Genomic DNA, 20,248 nt, shown 5'->3' with positions numbered 1-20,248 from the left:
CCCTATATTTTGAAAAATACATTCCTCTATCATATTCGTGAAGTGACGTCACTGTCACCAGCAAAGGTTTCCTAAGGTGTTTGAAGCTGGTAAAACCGGTTATTTAGGCTTGCTTCTATATTACCTAATTGAAGCCAATATCCCTGAATGATGACTGGCGGCTATTCACTTGCTCGCATGTTACTACTACTACTACTACTACTTACAACTGACCACAGCACCAAGCCGCATGAGGCCAACACAACTACGCACGCTACTCCTCCAACCCAATCTATTCAAAGCCTCCCTCTTTATACCCTCCCAGGAAGTTCCCATTTCCTTAAAATCTTTATTTATGACATCCTTCCACCCCTTACGAGGACGACCTGCTTTCCGTACCAGAAAACTTTACTATAGAGGTTTCAAGCCCCCATCTGCAAAATTGCGGAGTTTTGAGATATCTATTTTGTTCAGAATACTTGAAAGGTCTAAGAACTATGCCTCTTGGGATAACCTGGTCCCCACAGCCCCTGGGGAAAGGTCTATATTTATGAAAAATGCCTGTTGTTTACGTATAGTATTTATTATTGAGGATTATATGACATTTTTCGGGGTGGGGGAAATTTTATGTTGGGGGTATTTTCCAAAAAGAGAATTTTCCGTGGTGAGGGAATTTTCCATGGGGCGGACTTTCCAGGGAGTATTTTACACTGGGGAAATTCACCAGAATTCTTATAGCCTACGATTTTTTTTTTATTTGTCTTACTTTCTCTTTTCCACTCAATTTTACATGTGGAGAAGTTCCAGGGAGATTGTCTGGGGGAAATCTTCAGCGCGATTGAAAGTATATGGATAATTTTTTCCCTCAGAAAAATTTTCCACGGGGGAATTTTTGCGGGAGTAACTTTCCACTAAGGAGAGGGAGAGTACTTCCGGGGAAATTTACCTCGGAGGGGTGATTTCCGTGATGATCTGAAAAATGATCAGAAATTAGAATATTCTTCTATGGAGGAGGTAATTTTTTTTATGGATAGGGAACTGGATTTCCCGTTGTTATCTTAAAAAGATCAGAAATTAAATAAAAAACAACTTTTTTCAACTGAAAGTTAGGAGTAACATTAAAACGAACATAAGCTGTTCCATAAATGAGGGGGGCTCTCCCCTCCTCCATACCCCTTTCTTTTCGCTAAAGTTTTACTTTTTGTCCCAAACGACTCATGAAACATAAGGGCCGTTTAATTAGAATTAATTAAAGGATTTGCCAATAGTTGTAAAAACTTTAGAGTGAAGGGTTAGGTATTTTGGAGGGGCAGCCAGGCTCATATACGAAATAATTTCTGATCCTTTGAAGTTTAATGGTGCTCCTTACTTACAGTTGAAAAAACCTTTCTTTTATTTATTATAAATAAAATCGAATGTATGTCTGTCTGTGCGTTCTGTATGTATTACTACACTGTTCATTCAATCGCCAAGAAACTTTAGAAGTTGTTGAGTACATTCCTGTGAAGGTACTCACAGGCCGTTTTATATGCTTAGAATAGACGGCAATGAGGTGGTGAAGCGAAAGTTAATAATCCTAACCTAGTATTTAAAGTACTGTTAGATTTAAAAATACCATATTTGTTAATACGTGAGGGGATTTTCCGTGGAGGAGTTTTCTGAAGGGGATAATTTTCCAGAGGTCGAGGAGGGAGTCTCCGCCCTGGGAATTTCTTCAAATACTTTAAATTTAAAAATATGATCCTTACTAATGCGTGGAGAGAGCCTCATGATCTGGGGGGGGGGTATACATTAGGAGTGTAAAAGTATAAAATGAGATGAGTTTAATGTCAGAGGTCATAAAAACTGGAAGTGGGTAGCCATCCCCCGTGCCCAGGCCTAGAGTAGCCTGCAGAACTGTTTTTTGCGGAAAGGGAGTTTTCCCCAGGGGAAATTTTCCTTCAATTTCCTTTCTTTTGAGATTACAGCAGCGTGCGACGAGTAAGCTAGCACTTTCATTTAAGAGTAACATATATTGTACGATACCAACTTGCCTACAGGTTAATTAGCCGCTAGTGACTAACAAAATGTTCAGAATTAATTTATGGGGAGTCGTTGAATAAAAACTTCAATTACGCGTTGGAAAATAACTTTCACTGCATGTGTTTTCCAATTACAGAGAGACACAAAATGTCATTATTGAGTCTAAAGTTTGAGGATTTGGATTATTGTCCTCATATTCAACAAAACTCCCTTATGAAGCGTTATTTTGTCATAATACGCCGTAAAACTAAACCACAAAAATTCAAGCACGTTTTGAACGTGGAAGTATAGGACAGTATATCTTTCTTTTCCCTTTGCTTAAGGCTAAGGCCTATTCATTATGAGATTTTACTAATACAGATATTAAGCTACAGCTAATCTAAGCTAGTCAGAATTTTTCGTGGTGTTTTTCAGTCAATAGCAAAGTTCTATAATAACCTGATTGGCCCAAATTAACGCTAGCTAAATCCGGAGGAGTAAACTGGGGGGAGCGAAAAGTGAATATGCCCTCTAGATTTGGAACTATAACTTTGTTATGGTATTTGATTGAAAAATGGCTATTTGGGTATTTTTATTGGGAGTTGGAAAAAGCTACAAATTTACCCCCCCCCCTGAATTTTGACAAATTTGTTTTGCTCCCCTCAAAATTTTATGAATTGAGGCTCAATCTGTGTATTAATAAAATCTAATTTTGAATAAGGCTCCAAAGTACTGTTGGAATATTTGGCAAAAGTATTTTGAAAAAGTAAGAAGTAGTAGCCTTAGACTTTCTTATGTACACCAAGTTTTTACTGTTTTATTTGATTGTTGATAGAACTCTGGCAAAATCATATGTAAATTTGGCATTTTGTACATTCAAATGTATTCAGACTTACTTTTCCTTACTCTTCTTATTAACTCGAATGGAAAATTTCTAGCTTATATATTTTTTTTTAAAAGTATATTCTTAGAAGATAAATTTTTCAAGAAAAGACAGTTAGGAATTCAAAAGAAATTACGCATGCCATACACGAGGCCGCTTGTCCTTTTTGGGAACTATACGCGGCGGCTATGATAATTTTTTAGTTGTTACGAAGCATAGTGAAATTGGTTTTTCTGTTCTTTCCTTATTCGGTACAATGGATATGAATCAATTCTTCCAGATGGTTATCTTGTAGTTAAAATATCGAAAGAATATATTTGGTTATAACACGCTGTTGTATATTATTAATAATAATTGTATTGAAAAGCTAGTAAGCTATGTACAGAATCTGTACGGTAAGACAATGCAAGTGTTAAACAAAATGATAACCAAAATGAAGACAACAAGAAAGAAAATAAGCTTTAAGGAGATCATTTAATGTAGGGATCATTTAATGCAAAAATGATCATGAGAAATAGAACCAGAGACTTATTACCTGAATAGATACCAAATTATATAGTAAAATCACTGCAACATGCGAACAATTTATACGAAAGGTGATAAGAGTGAGTGTCGTAATTATCGAGGTATTGGTCTGGTCTCTGCAAATAGCAAATTACTTAGTAATATAATACTTTTTAGACTGAGAGATGCTGTAGACAAAGTTTTAAGAGAAGAACAGTTCGGTTTTAGAAAAGGTAGAGGATGTGTCGACCAAATTTTCACTCTTAAGTTAACAATTGAGAAGAACCTTAGTTGTTAAACACCTTTGGTCCTCAGTTTTATAGATTATGAGCGAGCGTTCGATTCTGTTGATAGAAGAGCTTTAGCAAAGGTCTTATCCTTACATGGCATACCAGACAAATACATTAAAGCGATTAGTGCTATGTACGAGAATAATACTGTTGCGGTTAAGGTAGAAAATGAGGTTAGCAGCTGATTTTGTATTAAATCAGGAGTTAAGCAAGGTTGTGTTCTATCCCCCTTTATATGGATTATGTTGATGGACTTTGTCTTAAGGAGCACAGGAAAGGTAATGGGAGATCACGGAATCAAATAGGGAGGAAAAACTCTCCTGGAATTAGATTGTGCTGATGATTTAAGCATACTAAATTAAAGTGTGAGCAAAATGAATGAACTCTTAGAGGTTGTGCGAGTTCAGGGTGCTAGAATAGGTTTGAAAATTAATGTTAAGAAGACTAAGTCACTAAGGCTAGGAACAAATGAAGACGAAAAGGTGACTTTGGGTAACGAAAAGATTGATCAGGTGGGCAGCTTCATTTACCTTGGTGACATTATTAGTAAAGACGGTAGTAGCAGTGAAGATGTTAAAAGTAGAATAGTCAAGGCTCAGGGTGTTTTTCACAGTTTAAAAAAGTTTGGAAAAATAGGAATAAGTCTGCAAACCAAGATTAGAATATTGGAAGCTACAGTAATGACATTGGTCAAATATGGTTCTGAAGCATGGGTGCTCCGAAAAGCGGATGCAAATTTACTAGATATTTTCAAGAGAAATTGCCTAAGGGTCGTTCTAGGTACCCGGCTGACTGACTGTATTTCAAACAATAGCCTGTACGAAAAATGTAGTTCAATCCCGCTTTCTAGGGCTATAATGAAAGAAAGGTTGAGATGGTTTGGCCACCTACTGTGGATGAAGGATGACAGATTGCCAAAGATTGTCCTTTTAGGTGAATCTTCTATGGCTAAACGGAAAGCAGGTCGTCCTCGTCAGGGGTGGAAGGGTGTCATAAATAAAGATTTAAAGGAAATGGGAATTTCCCGGGAGGGTGTAAAGAGGGAGGCTTTGAATAGATTATGTTGAAGGAGGAGCGTGCATAGTTATGTTGGCCTCAAGCGGCTTGGTGCTGTGGTGAGTTATTAGTAGTAGTAGTATTGATTTGCCAGCAGGTGAACAACCACCAGTCTTCATTCAGGAATATTGGCTTCAATTAGGTAATAGAGAAGCAGATCTAAATAACCAGTTTTACCTGCTTTTAACACTTTAGAAAACCTTTTCTGGTGACAGTGACGTCACTTCATGAATATATTAAAGTGAATGTGTTTTTTTCAAAATCAACAATAAAAAAAAACCTCATAAAAAAGAGGTATTTTCAAAAACAACGGGGGGTAACGCCCCTTCCTCCTAGTTGAGGCTCAAAAAATATTTTAATTGTTAACTAAGAGGACGATGTTTCTTTCGTAGTAATTTCTGTTTTTTTTTTCTAAGTCTGAGATCTTGTATAAAACAATTTATGCTTGTTTTAAGCTTTTAAATTGTTCTTCTCTTTTATTGGAAAAATTGTTGTTTTGAGTTTAATTAGTCCTTAATAAGTCAAACAAGAGCAAGTTATGCCAATAATAATTGCGACTCTAAAAAGCGAAATTTTTCAATAGCATATACATTTAAAAAAACTTCCATGCTTATTCCAAATATGCAAAACTCATTATTTTGAGCATAAATATTCAAGGTTGGTAGCATGGTGAGGAATTTGCATGGTAAAATAGAAAAACATATCCCGCCCGTTGGGGCGGTGGGTGGGGGATGGTTAATTCGGAAAAATAAAAAAAATGAGGTATTTTAACTTTCGAACGAGTGATCGGATCTTAATGCAATTTGATATTTAGAAGGATATTGTGTCCCAGAGTTCTTATTTTAAATCCCGACCAGATCTGGTGACATTGGGGGGATTGGAGGGGGGAACCTAAAATCTTGGTAAACGCTTAGAGTGGAGGGGTCGGGATGAAACTTGGTGGGAAAAATAAGCACAAGTTCTCGATACGTGATTGACATAACCTGGATGGATCTGTTCTCTTTGAGGGAGCTGTGGGGGGGGAGGTCTAATTCTGAAAAATTAAAAAAATCAGGTATTTTTAACTTACGAAGGAGTGATCGGATCTTGATGAAATTTCATATTTAGAAGGACCTCGTAACTCAGGTTTCTTATTTTAATTCTCGACCAGATCCAGTGTTATTGGGGAGTGGGGGGGGCGGAAACCTTGGAAAACGCTTAGAGTGGAGAGACCAGGATGAAACTTGGTGGGAAGAATAAATACAAGTCCAAGCTACGTGACTGACGCAACCAGGCCGGATCCGCTCTCTTTTGGGGAGTTGGGGTGAGGGGTAATTGAGAAAAATTAGAAAATATGAGGCATTTGTAACTTACGAACGGTTGATTAGATCTTAATGAAATTTGATATTTAGAAGGATCTTGTGCTTCAAAGCTCTCATTTTAAATCACGACCAAATTCGTGACATTGGGGGGATCTGGAGCGGAAAATTGGAAATCTTGGAAAACGTGAAAATTGAGGTTTCTTTATCTTACGAATGGGTGATCGGATCTTAATGAAACTTGATATATAGAAAGATCTTATGTCTCAGATGCTCTATTTTAATTTCGAATCGGATCCAGGGACATTGGGGTTTGGAGGGGGGAAACAGAAATCTCGGAAAACACTTAGAGTAGAGAGATCGGGATGAAACTTAAGATGGGAAGAATAAGCACAAGTTCTAGATACGTGATTGACATAATTGGAACGGATCCGCTCTTTTCGGGGGAGTTGGGGGGGGGGGGGCTAATTCGGAAAAGCTAGAAAAATTGAGGTATTTTTAACTTAAGAACGGGTGACCGGATCTTAATGAAGTTTGATATTTAGAAGGAACTTGTGTCTTAGAGCTCTTATTTTAAATTCCAACCAGGTCTGGTGACATTGGGCGGAGTTGGAGAGGGAAACAGAAATCTCGGAAAAGACTTAGAGTAGAGAGATTGGGATGAAACTTAAGATGTTAAGAATAAGCACAAGTTCTAGATACGTGATTGACATAATTGGAACGGATCCGCTCTTTTCGGGGGAGCTGGGGGCGTTTGCTCATTCGGAAAAGTTAGAAAAATTGAGGTATTTTTAACTTAAAGAACGGGTGACCGGATCTTAATGAAGTTTGATATTTAGAAGGAACTCATGTCTCAGAGCTCTTATTTTAAATTCCAACCAGATCTGGTGACATTGGGTGAAGTTGGAGGGGGAAACCGGAAATCTTGGAAAACGCTTAGAGTGGAAAGATTGGGATAAAACTTGGTGGGTAGAATAAGCAAATGTCGTAGATACGTGAATGACGCAACCGGACTGGATCCGTTCTCTTCGGGATAGTTGGGGGGGGGGATCCAGTGCTTTGTCGAGTTTGGTGCTTCTGGACGTACTAGGACGATCAAAATTGGTAGGCTTCTCAGAGACAAGCACAAATATACTTGATAAAGTTCTTTTCCCCGATTTTGAAGGGAGAGAAAAATTAGAAAAAATGAGTTATTTTTAACTTACGAGTGGGTGATCGGATCTTAATGAATTTTGATATTTAGAAGGGCCTCATGTCTCAGAGGTCTTATTTTAAATCTTGACCGCTCTGATTTTCCTTTAAATCAATCTATTGACTCTTAGAATTTTGCTAGAGCTCATGCCATATGAGCTCTTGGCTCTTCCGGCCTCGTCACAAGTGCCATATGAGCTCTTAGCTCTTGTTCTATGTTTTTCTTATAATACTTTGTAGTTTTCATTCATAATCGTCCCATGAGCACCACCGGGAAGTTTCTTGGGGGGGGGGTCAATTGCTACTTTGAGCTTGATTTTTTAAAGATTTAAATGGGAATAATTTTTCACTTTCCTATTTTTATACATTTGTTTATTGTCATTTTCTTTCCAGGGGGGGATTTTGTCCTCATGATGTCCAGGATACATACAAAATCATTTTAAGTAATATATTGTTGGTTATTTATGCTGTGTTGCTATCGGGCGGCTTGGTGCTGCAGTGAGTTCTAAGCCTAGTAGTAGCAAAAAATTAAGTGGGCTGCTGAAAAGCAGTTGGCCCATAAAGAAAAAATATTGTTATCAACGTTTTATACAATGGGGATTTCGTTATCTTCAAAAGCACCGGCACTTGATTATTGTATAGATCATTTGGCAAACCAAAAATTTCCTTGATTTTGGGTTTTTTAATGTTTTTTTTTTACTTTAGGCATGGAAAATGCAGTTTAAATGATTTGAATAAGATTTTAAGCCATGTTTGGATTTTCTTTTTTTCAAATTTAAGAGACCCGTTTGTACGAATTCTTTTAAATTGTATAAATTGGAACGTAGCCAAAGTGTATGCCTCAGAAGACTTCCTTGTCCTCATTAGTGCTGCATATCTGTTCCTGAAACCATTAAAACACAATTTGGCCTATGTCTGCTTATCGAAGTTCAGTGTCCTTTGGAAGGGGAAGAGGTTGATACTTCAAAAAACCATCCCAGGGCATTATTTGGACTCAGGATTCATTTCTAAAAGCACAATTTGCCTGATTCAGCTACTCTCTACGATAGTGACAAGAACATAACCTGGAATGTTAGGCCTACCAAAAGCAAAAAAAAAAGCCTAAGTCTGTATTTAATAGCCCCAACAAGCGGAATTCCTCGTTCCTGATTCCTGAAAGAGAGCGTTTTAAGAATCTCTTTTAAAATTAAGGATATTTAAAATGAAGGATAAAGATATATGTTGTAGGAAAAAATGTGGTTCGATTTCGCTTTCTAGGGCTATAATGATGGAAAGATTGAGATGGCTAGGCCACGTTCTGCGGATGAAGGATGACAGATTGCCGAAGATTGTCCTTTTTGGCTAACCAACTGGGGCTACACGGAAAGCAGGTCGTCCTCGTCTAGAGTGGGAAGATGTCATAAATGAAGATTTAAAGGAAATGAGAACTTCCTGGGAAGGTGTAAAGAGGGAGGCCTTGAATAGATTAGGTTGGAGGAGGAGCGTGCGTAGCTGTGTTGGCTTCTGGTGGCTTGTTGCTGCAGTGAGTTATTAGTAGTAGTAGTTTTGAATAATTGACAAATTTCCATTAAGAGCTTTTATTTTCAATCCCGTCTTTTTTGTGATCCGTCTCAGTAATCCATTTAAGACCCAATATGTCAACAAGACGGAGCCACATCTCATAGAGAAGAATGATCATATCACCGACTCGGAATAGTTAAAAATAACCTCTCAAATAGAAAGTCTGTGCTTTCTCTTTTTGTTTCTCAACAATGACATGTTTCGCTTTGCTAATTTTATCGAGACAATTAGCAGGCTTTAGAGTAAAGGTCTATATTAAGGTGGGACGGTAAATATGATCTATTAGATATTATTTCTTAGCATGTCATGGAAAAGGAACTGTAGAGCCTAGGTGACTGTCACCTCAAGGGAGGTAAAGAGCTTTTATATTATGAGAAAGAGACTAATAGTCATGTATTATTCGTTCGTAGGAGACACAAAGTAAGGACCAAAGTAAATGAAAAACTGACAGGAAAGAAAAATCATCCACTCTCTTAAAAAAAAAGAAAAAATAACATGGCCAGCATTAGTTATACCTTTCCATTTTATTTAATTCGACTCTTCATTTACACAAAGATAAAGAATCAATTTTGGCACATGGGAAAAATGGATGCAATGCTGCAAACAGCCCTCTGTAAAAAGCGGCCCCCTTGCTCCCTTCCTCTAGATACTGTCCTAGATCTAACTATTTTATTATCATTCATTAAAAAAAAAAAAAAAAAACCAATAAATTTTGGCTACTTTTCTAGAATTTTCGCCTTGACTTTAGACCGTAAATCAACTTAGAACTTTAGCTGAAATCAGAAGATTAATTTTGCTTTAAATATTTCTGGTTCTGCTTGTTAAAACTGCACCTCAGAGAAAATGAGAGTTTGCTTATAAAAGATCTTACAACTCGAAACCTTTATTTTTTTTTTCTGGCTTGAAGATTTCCTATAAAAGAGTCAATCAGTTGGAATCCAAGTCCTTTAGAATCCTCCCCCCTCCAATATAAGCAACTTTGACTTTAATTGTTGTCTTTTGTATTTTATTGTTTTCGAAATTCTACACTGTACAGGGGTTGAGTCCAGCAACAACTGTCTAAGTATTAATATATAAATGTAACCAGGGAATTAGCTCAAGCATTTTTATTTGGGAGGGGACAAGACGGGTCTATATCTGGATAGTCAAGGGACATGGCTCAATTATTAATAAATTAAAACAATTTATTAATACTAAAATAACAATTACAAAACGTAATGTAACTTTTATAAAGCACATACAATAAAAAAAGTACATAAAGTAAAAAACAAGCAAATACAAAAAAAAAAAATACTGGAACAAGACAAGTACATTTATCAGATTGGAGATTTACCAGGAAAATCAAACATATAACTGGAAAAGAATATTTTTTTTCTATATAATAATTGTGCATAATAATGTTATTTAATAATTGTTTCTCTCCAAATTATTGGGGGCTACTGCCCCCCCCCCCCTCCTTGCCCCCTCCTCCAAATGACGCTCCTGACTATAATTGACATTCAGGACTTTAACAGGTTCCCCCGCACCCCTGCATAATGCCTTTCAAGATGAGAAGTGGATTTGATAGTTATTTTAGATATTTTTGTTAGATAGTTTAGGGGTCTTGTTAGTTTAGAATGCTTGTTAGTTTGGAAATAGTAGCAGTTTTACTCAGAAAAACCGACACGTTGTTTATCTTTTGGCTTTTTCATTAGTGATCGCAAAATATTTGTGTCTAAGTGTTCTTTAAAGTTTTTTTCATATTTGGCACAGGTTTAGGTATATATATATAAGTAAGGGACCAACGGGTCCACCCCTTCTCGGAATCTAGATATTTTGTGATTCATTGTTTAATCACTGACATTTTGTCAGTATAATTCTTCCACTGTCCTTCAAATTTGTCCCCCCCCCACTAGAAACTATTTCTTCCCCCCTCCAAAAAAGGGAATTCCTTTTTATGTGTGTTTGTGTCTAGGTAGGTTAATATTACGTTAGATTATGTTGATTCTTGCGTGCCGAGCGTGCCAAGAAATCTATTGAATGTCGTTTCTTTGATGTGCTGACATATATCTCTGAATGGGGATAGGAGAAAGTTCTTTTATATTTTGCAGTCTTGAATTTGATATAAATTTGCCTGTATGTTCTAACGATTTAATGGCAAGTTTAATTGTCTTGTAGCAAAGCAAAATAAAAAGGTTTCCATTTAACATTACATTCATGTTTATTTTCTAGTAAAAAGGGAAGTTGTGAAATAGCAGAAAGAATGGCAGCTCTTGATGATCTGCAAATTCGAGAAACAGTCGAATCTCTCCTGGGGAAAGGTACTCAGGTACTTGATGTTCAGAAAACAACTTCAGTAAAGGAAGAAGAAGTAGTGCTTGTTAATGGTACTCCAGTTGTCCTCTCAGGACCAGAAGGCGAAACAATAAAAAATTGTTTAATGAATGGCTCCGTGCCACCTCCTGAATTACTGCAGCAGCTTCTGCGCAGAGCAGGGCTGTTAGTTACACCGGTGCGTGTTGATTCTTCTCTTACTGTGAAAACAACTACGATTAATAAGGATACGGTGACCGTGAAAAGGAATGGTGTTGTGGTTGATGAAAGATGCAAAGAAGTAAAAGAAGAAGATGTGTTAACGAGTTCGGCGTCTGATCTCTGGCGGGCCTTGCCGAATGATGTGGAATCGTTAAAACTTAATTGCGGCGTGGATGTAAGTTTAGCTTGGCATGATACTTTGTTATTTTATTGCTCCACTTTATCCTTGGTGTTGACAGTATAATTATTATTTTGGAGCTGAAATTGAAAAGCTTTTTCTTTGTCAGCTTTATTGTGTTTTCATGTTTATAATAAAAGGCAGTGTTTATTATCGTAAAAAAAAATATTGGAACATTGTTTTAAGGTTTATTTTTAGAAATTGAGGTTGCTCAAACTAGACGTCACAAATTGTTGTAAATTAGGGGGAAAAGACTACTTCAGGTTGTTTAAGTACATTTAAATTTACTTTGTTTGTATTAAAACAACTTTCAAACTATTGATTAGTCCAAAGCGCTGAAAGACTTTGTGTATTCTTAGCTTTAACAGTTACTCAAGGAATGCTCCATGTAGTATTTTACCAGTTTGGGTTGCAGGTGTACCATTTTGGGACCGTCACCCAGAGGATTTCAACCTTTACCAGGGCCAATTTAGCAACTTGCTTAGTCGTTCCAATCCTGAATTATATTGCAAAAAAGGATAATTAGGCCATCATCTGAAAACGAGATTTATTTTGCAAATTGAAGATCGTCATATGACCGGAAGGGGTGCTTATTTTGGTTTCTGTCTTCTAGATTATGATTAAGATAATTTCTTAAGCCACATTGGCCTGCTATAAGAAAAATGAAGAAAAAAGGAAGAGTTTTTTCAGTATTCTCGTTTGGCCTTAAAAAACCTCATTTTTGATCGTTTTCTTTCTTTATAATAGATTATGTTTCTAGTCTAGTTTTTCGGGAACATTACGTTTTTCCTCATTACTCTTATGCCCGAGCGAAGTAACAATCACACTTGTGGACAAAAAGGAAATGACGAACGACTAAAACGCCAATAATGTATTTTCCATGATTTGATGACACCGTGATGTGCAACGACTCGGAGAGAACAATTTAGAATCATTGTCTGGAGGACAGAACTAAAAAATAAGCGCCCTTTCTAGTCTAATGAAACCGCATTTGTTTCCTAATCTGTTTTATAGTAAATATTGTCCCTTTTCTCATCATTTTTTTTTTTTATCAAGAACATATCCAAGATTTTTTTTTTTTGGGGGGGGGGGTGTACAATTTTTTGAAAGGACGGGTCGAAAAATTCTTATATTCATTTTTCTTACGTTTTTAAGTGTCGGACAACATTTTTTTTCGGGGAGGGAGGGGGGTTCAAACCTCACACCCCCTGGATACCCCCTTGACTCTTATGTCTAAGCCACATGCTAGTGAGACCTGCGGATTGCATGTGGGTAATGAAACGAATATATCCGTACGCAGTTTGATGAGTTGAATAACATAAGTCTAGATCATTCACAAATATTGACTTTTTTGTACACATGTAGGACTAAATAGGACCCTTGAAATAAGTTGCACCTTCTTAAAGAACCTCCACATAATGTCCCGTGGCGCTTTGCAAAAAAGACCTAAGTCCACTTTTTTCTGAAATAGCTAAGCATACGGTTAGAAATAGCTCGAAGAAATCTATCGATTGGTATATCCAAAATGGCTTAGGCCTATCTTTAATTCTAACCGAGCTATAAATTGTTCCAAAAGGGCTAAAAAAGCGCGAGTCCATTATCTTCTATGTAACGAAACAATTCAACAATTTTGACATTTCCAGTGGCTTCCGATCAAAAGTTAACTAGGAATCGATCTTTAAAGTTTCAAGTTTCATAAATTCTGATTTATGAGAACGATTTTTTCAATGTGCGTTTTTATTTTCATTTTGACCTCCTGTAAAATTAGGAAAAGCGGACATAGCTCCTTTTTGCAAAAAGCCACGGTGTATACCATGTCTTTCTTATGTTCTTTCATTATACCTCATCTGGTTTCATCGCAGTATAAAAGCTCTGTCTTTTTGAACCTATCGGAGCCTTTTATGGAGGCTTAAGGGTCAGGGAAACTTTGGTTCAAATAGCCTGTATAATTGTCTAATATCGGTAGAACCGCTACTAGGTCAAATTGTAAACCATGAAAATAAACCAAGCTTGGGCGTGTGTTTGACAGTTTGAACACCTAATCTATTCTGCTTTAATTGTAGAATTTCTTTTCCTCGAATTTTTTTTATCTCATTTCTTGATCTCAAATTTTTGTAGGTCCCCTCCCTTTCACACCGACAAAAATTTTTGAAGATGACCTGATTTAGAGTTGTAGATTCACAAAGAGGTGCATACACAAAGAGGGAGGGGAATTGGGTTCCTCCCTGAAAGTAGAAAAATATTTACGATTTTCCCTAATATTTTGTAATTTTTGTATACACACTAAAATAAATAAATTAAATACTGTAATAAATTTAAAAACTTTAAATAAATAAATAATGATAATTATAAACAATAATAACATCAATAAAAATTATATCAATAAATAATAGCATCATTAAATCCTAAACACATGATTAAATCGTAAACCAGGTAAAAATTAAAAAGAATATTCAAGTCAAGTTTGAAACGAACAAAAATTGCTACACATAGAAAATGGACTACGATCCCCCTCCCTCGCCGTAAACCATCCAAAGTCTATTGTGTCGTTTGTGTTTTGTTGAAGACTATATAGCGCATATTTTTAACAGTGTTCTTTAACATTTCAAACATCGACAAAAAAAAATCACTATAATCATCAAAATGACTCGAAAGAACCAATTAAAATGATTTTAATGTTTAAATAATGATATTAATTCCTGGAAAGCTCAACAATTCAAGATTCAAGATTAAGGGGAGCATATAACCTTTTGAATGTTCAAAAGATTATATATGAATGAAAATTGAATAGGAGAACATATAACTAAGAGATCAATCACACATCTTTCTTTATTTTCAACTCTTTTATTCTTGTCTTTGACGTGATTGTTTGCTAAGTGTTGTGTGGAAAAGCTGTCATTCTGGAAACCCGGATGCGCGTAATATCTTTCGATTGAGTTCAATATCCCCTTCAGTATTCCTTAAAAAATATAACTAAATACCATTAGTCATTCCTGAAATATTTCAGATAGACCCTATTGACAATAGGGAAACACATAGTGTTTTTTTTATTAAGTTCAACATCCCCCCTCAACATTTTCTGAAAGTTTCAACTTAATAACCTTATCTGCTCCTGAGATACTACATACATGCCTTTTTGACGACCTGGATGTACAGGTTGTCTTTCCAATTGATATTTCCTGAAAGCTAATAATCTTCAATAAACTTAATAATTTTAATACATCCTGAGATATTGCAGATAACCCTTTTGACAAACTGGATGCATTTAAACTCTTTTTGTTTAGTTCAGTAGTAGTAGTAGTAGTAGTAGCGGTTTGCGATTTTGTAGGTACTCTACAACAATCTAGTTATAACAACACGGTGTTACCAATACTAGTTATAACCAATACGGGTCATAAAATGGCCAAAAAGTTGAATTGGTATTCAAGTGATGGTAAGACAGCACATTTTATTGGTTTTGTAATAGTAAACCGAAGACTGGCAGGATCAATACAAGATACTAGGGTATATAGGAGTGGCGTTATTGATGTTAAAGGTAGAGATTGCCATCTAGTTGTGTCTAGGGTTAATTTAAAACTGAAATTTCGGAAGGGTAACTACCTCCCAGGAAGTTATGATGTTGGTAGACTCCAGGATGAGAATTTGAGAGAAACTTTCTAGGAACAGTTGAATACTAAACCTGAAAGTTCAAAAATTGATAGTGTGGAACATGGTTAGTAATTTTAGAAAAACAATCTGTGATGTTGCTGATGGTGTCTTAGGGAAGAAAGTTAAGACTGCAGCTAGGGATATTAGTGAAAAAGCTTTATGTTTAATAGAGAGGAGAAGGGGTTTGTACAACAATTAACCGAGTGATAGATCATATGAAAACAAAAGGAATATAAAGAAAGTTTAAAAAACACCAAAATATGAACTAAGGAGGGGTGAAGTGGAGGCCATTGATAAAATTGCCGAGGATCTGGAAGATGGGGCTAGACGGCATAATAGTAAAATATTGTACTGGCATATTAATAAATTGAAAGGGAGTAATCAATTCAGATTTGTCCCAGTTAAAGATAGGAACGGGACCACAATTAGTTAGAAGGAAAGAATTAAAGAGAGATGGGTGGAACATTTTGAGAACGTGCAAAACCGAGATAAACTTGCATGAAAAATATAGAGGAAAATGAAAAAGTTTGTGATACCTTGGATGTGAAGGAAGATCTGTTTTGCTAGGAAGAATTAGCGACAGTACTAAAAGGATAAAAAAAATAAAAAGGCTCCAGGGGCTGATAGTGCGGTAAATGAGTTTCTTAAATATGGTGCTTTGAGGTTAGAAATAAGTAACTGAAGATTATGAATTTGATTTCTGAAAAAGGGAAAGTACCTAACGATTTTAAGAAAACCTTAATTAAACCACTGTATGAGAAAGGTGACAAGAATGAGTGCCATAATTATTGAGTATCAAAAATATGATACTTTTTAGGCTGAGAAATGCTGTACACAAAGTTTTAAGAGAAGAACTGTGCGGTTTTAGAAAAGATAGAGGATGTGTCGACCAACTTTTCACTCTTAGGTTAATGATTGAAAAATGCCTTAGTTTTCAAATACCTTTGGTCCTCAGTTGTATAGATTATGAGCAAGCTTTCGATTCTGTTGATAGGAGAGCTTTAGGAAAGGTCTTATCTTTGCATGGTATACTAGCCAAATACGTTAAAGTGATCAGCAAATATAGTATTGATGCTTATAGTAAGTGCATTAGGGGTGCTATAATACGAAAACATCGGAGAAGGGGCAATGATTTTTTAATTTTATAATTAAAATAGAAAAATTCCAAACCTAGGGGTTTAATTTTCCTTTATATTTTTTTCAATTAAAATGCCATAAGAAGGCATTTTTCAAAATTAACGGAAACAAGTTTTTTTTTTTTTTTTTTTTTTTTTTTTTTTTTTTTTTTTTTTTTTTTTTTTTTTTAAAGCGCCGACAACGTATTTTGGCTACTTCTTGTGAACAGATCATTTTTTGTGACACTTTCTTAGAGATTTTTATTTGTGACAGTATATCGGAATAATTCACATTTTTGTATTGTTTGAGAGTTGTATTGTTTGGGTCGGAGAATTTGATATTATTAACTGAAAGAGATGAACTAGCATTAAGGTACGTTCTGACTGATTTTTATTTTTGCTTAGGCAGCCGGATTTCGCATTGCACTGTACGAAAATATTATCACAAGGGCAGATTTTCGGTTTGCTCCAAAGTTTGTTTTTACGGCCTGCACTATTCTTTTTGAATAATTTAAAAGTCACTTGTTCGTGATAAAAATGTGCCATTGATTCTTTTTTAATGGTGTTTACATTAGCCTTCTCCTTCTAGAGGTTTTCTAGAGACGTCAAAAATTAAGCATCGATAACTACTAGCCAGAATTCACTTAGCGACGTCGCTCGATCGCTGCTGCTCAAATAAATTTTTGGTCTGTTGTCAAAATTTAGCGTGCTGTTTCTTGCCGAATCATCAGTTATGGTGGTATGGCCGTGTGGTTTCAAATTTCTTGCTCAATATTCGAATCGGCCAAGTTATATATTCTTTCTTCTTCCATTGTATTCCTTAAATCACTATTCTCTTTAAATTTTATCTGGACTGAATTTTTTAGTCACATTCTCCGGATGCGATAGATAAGATAATTATTAGAAAAACTCTCAGTAATATTTCAATGTTTGAAGATGTGTAAGTAATTTCTTTGGTCGTTTGATAGCGGCATCACCATCACATGTGAAATCTAAAATTCTGGAAACTAGATTTTCTGAAGCTGTTGCTATGGTATTATCGTTTTCGGTAAAATTCTAGGCGGTTGACTTTCTGCTGTCTTGAAAAGTAGCCTAATTGTGTTAGGATAGTGAAACTTTCAGGAATGAATTAAGAGTGCATAGTATGCCCTAGGATGCTGCTTCCAAGCACATTTCTCTATTATCTCTTATTTTTAAAGTTTAAAAACTCACATAAGAGATAGCATGACTTAACATGTCTTAGCTTTAGGAAAAAAAAATGTGCTTTCGTCATTTTCTTTCATTATATATTTGTTTTACCCTTGGTTTTGAAAAGGTAATTATAGCTATTTGATTCAAATTTTAAGCCATATTAAGATGATTTTTTCTTCCAATTTTCCAAATTATTTAAAACATTATAAATCAGGACTGGGCGAAGGATTATCAGATTCAAACACTTTCTTTCGGCGTTCTTTGTTTGGCATATATTTCTGAAAGTATTACTTTTATACCACATAGCATGTCCAAATTTGTCGATGGTCAGTGCCAACTGGAAGAGGAGGGGTAGAGGTAGACACTTCCAAAGAACCTCCTGGGACAAAATGTAAGATCTGGATTCATTCCTAAGAGTTTCATCCACCTTACTCAACTACTTTCCCAGGTCAACAACTACTTTCGAAGGAGGCTTAACAAATTTATTGCGTAAGAGGGGACATTTTGTCACGTTGCCTCTTCCAACAAGCTTATTGAGCTTTCCAAAGGACCGCTTATATTTTCCAATACATTTTACAGCATCATTTTTCGAATGTACGAAGATCATTACACTTCTGAACTCTTTGAGAAAGTTGTTCCGTTATGCTTTAGTGTTGGTAAAATGAAATTTATTTAAGAATCTTCTAGCTGCGAATTCACATCTGACCTCATTGTTTTCATTAAAATGTGCTCCTCTTTTGTCGTCTGTGACTATGTTCACTTTTCCAATTCTCCTTTTCTAATTTCCAATTCCTTTTCCTAATCAATCCGGTGCTTAGAGCATCTTATTGGTACCGAAAAAATTGGTTCTTTTTTCATAAATGAATTTTTTTTTCCTCCAAATATTTCACGTATTTTAGAATATTGTATATATGATTGTACAAGCCACTTAATTTGTTCAAAGTCAATAACTATCTTTGTAATTGCTTAGCTGTAGTTTACTAATTATATAAAACCCCTCCTTGCCGGTCAACCCTTGGTAGGCTACACGTATAGCCATAGCACTCTATGCACATCCAGAAATGATGCCTCTAATTTCCAATAACTTTTTTTAATTTGCAAAGGCTCTTTTTCTGATGGAAATTAGCCAAGCCGCTGACATATTTGTAAGCCATGCCAGACCATAAAGTTCCATTTAATCAAGATTCTTAATCTTATAGTTTTCCAAGATGTTAGAAAATTGATTAAAAATGTAGATTCGTTCATTTAGCATTTCAGAACTAATAAGGGAAGAGAGGCAGTTAAAATCGGAGACGTTTTCGAATTGATAGGACTTTCCCCCGAGACAGGGCTTTCCCAGGTGCAGGAAGTTGTGTCATTTCCGAACGTCTGCTTCACCGAATGTACTTGTTAAATTTCCTTTCGACAGTTGGAAATTAGTTCTGTCTCTTCAATGAGAGGTTTGGGAATTGTTTATTTATTATGAGAAAGATGGAGCAGATGAGACTACTCCCAGAAGTTATGTCCAAACTTTATGGACATTAAGTGGAGGATACATTTCTAACACCAGTGCGAATGTGTCGATTTTTCAGCCTTAATGATGTCTGTTACTATAAAAGACTTTATGTTCCTGTGCTGTCTATAATTAACAATGAGTGAATTTTTATTTTTTATCTTTTTTTAAGCACGTCAAGGATTACTACACCTTTTATTGGTTAGCTTTAGTATTGATTTATCTTTTATACTTATGGTTGTATTCTTTCCTATCTTTCACCGTTTCAGCCCCTATGTGTATGCATATGTGTTTTTGATAGCTTTTTAAAGAAAATAACAAGTACCAGAAAAGCATCGAGCACGGAGAAAAATGGTTTCTTGCAAAGTAGTGTAACACTATTACTAACAGCTCACCGTAGCACCAATCCGCCTGAGGCCAACACAGATATGTACCCAAGAAGTTCCAATTTTCCTTAAATCTTTCCTTACGACATTCATCCACTCAGTTCGGGAATAGTGTGGAAGATATTGCATATTTGGGCCTAAAGCCTCAATGTGTGAAAATGCAACTCGATCAACACATTAGATATTAGTATTCGCCTTCGCCCCTGACCTGGTGCCTCCTGTTTTAAATTGATCTTATCAATTTTGTCTATCTGTTCTACTTGCATGTGTATTTATGGCCTAGTAATATTCATCCAATCATTTATTCTGTTTTCTCTAACTCTTACAATTCGTCACACTGACAATCCAATGAATCAACAGTTCTTCACATGTTCTCTTTATTTTTGTAGAGGAAAATGAAAAGTGAAGAAAAGACAGGATTAATTTATCATGACGATACTTATCCTCCCACGTCCGCCAACCTCAGCAAGGAGGATTCATTTATCACTTTCCCCAAAAATATGTTTCTAATAAGTTTTACTTAATGGTATAGAATTCTAGATGACATGGAAAAATTAAATAAATATTAATATTTCAATATTTATAAGGATTAAGTTAGTTTACTAGCATGATATGTTTACTTCCTGTCCCTAACTCAATGCGGCCAAGTCAGCGTTGTTCTTTACATTCCACCATTGCTAAGCAAGAAAAAGCTGATTATCTTATAAAGGTAAATGCCCATAGACTGATTCAGAGAAGTAATAACTTGAAAAGAAATGTTTGCAGATAGGGGTGAATAGGGAAATTGAATTTTAAAACAAACAATAATTATTGGTTCGCAGTTACGCAACATATATTTACAAAACTGGCTCAAATTTTCCAGTGCTTTCGAGTCGGTTATAAGTTATAACTGACTCCAACTCTGATTCCAGAAATTTTCAGTATACCCACTTCAACTCCAACTACACAGAGGAAATGTCCTA

General features: G+C 35.7%; 1 protein-coding gene across 6 annotated transcripts in view; it reads left to right on the top strand.

Moving 5' to 3' along the window:
* Positions 1 to 20,248, top strand: part of LOC136032143 (ras-GEF domain-containing family member 1B-like) — a 316,559-nt gene that overhangs the window by 171,244 nt on the left and 125,067 nt on the right. For 5 of the 6 annotated variants that reach the window (XM_065712313.1, XM_065712316.1, XM_065712312.1 and 2 more), the window contains one exon: positions 10,974 to 11,451. The exons of the other annotated variant lie outside the window; for it this stretch is intronic. In XM_065712313.1, coding sequence (XP_065568385.1) covers positions 11,005 to 11,451 — 447 coding nt within the window. In that variant the 5' untranslated portion in view covers positions 10,974 to 11,004. The remainder of the gene's footprint in view (positions 1 to 10,973; positions 11,452 to 20,248) is intronic. 6 annotated transcript variants of the gene reach the window in all.

The sequence above is a fragment of the Artemia franciscana genome, chromosome 10, assembly GCF_032884065.1.
Source record: "Artemia franciscana chromosome 10, ASM3288406v1, whole genome shotgun sequence".
NCBI classification, from domain to species: Eukaryota; Metazoa; Arthropoda; class Branchiopoda; order Anostraca; family Artemiidae; genus Artemia; species Artemia franciscana.
Note: the sequence above shows the minus strand (reverse complement) of the source record. Positions and strands in the feature narration are given on the sequence as shown.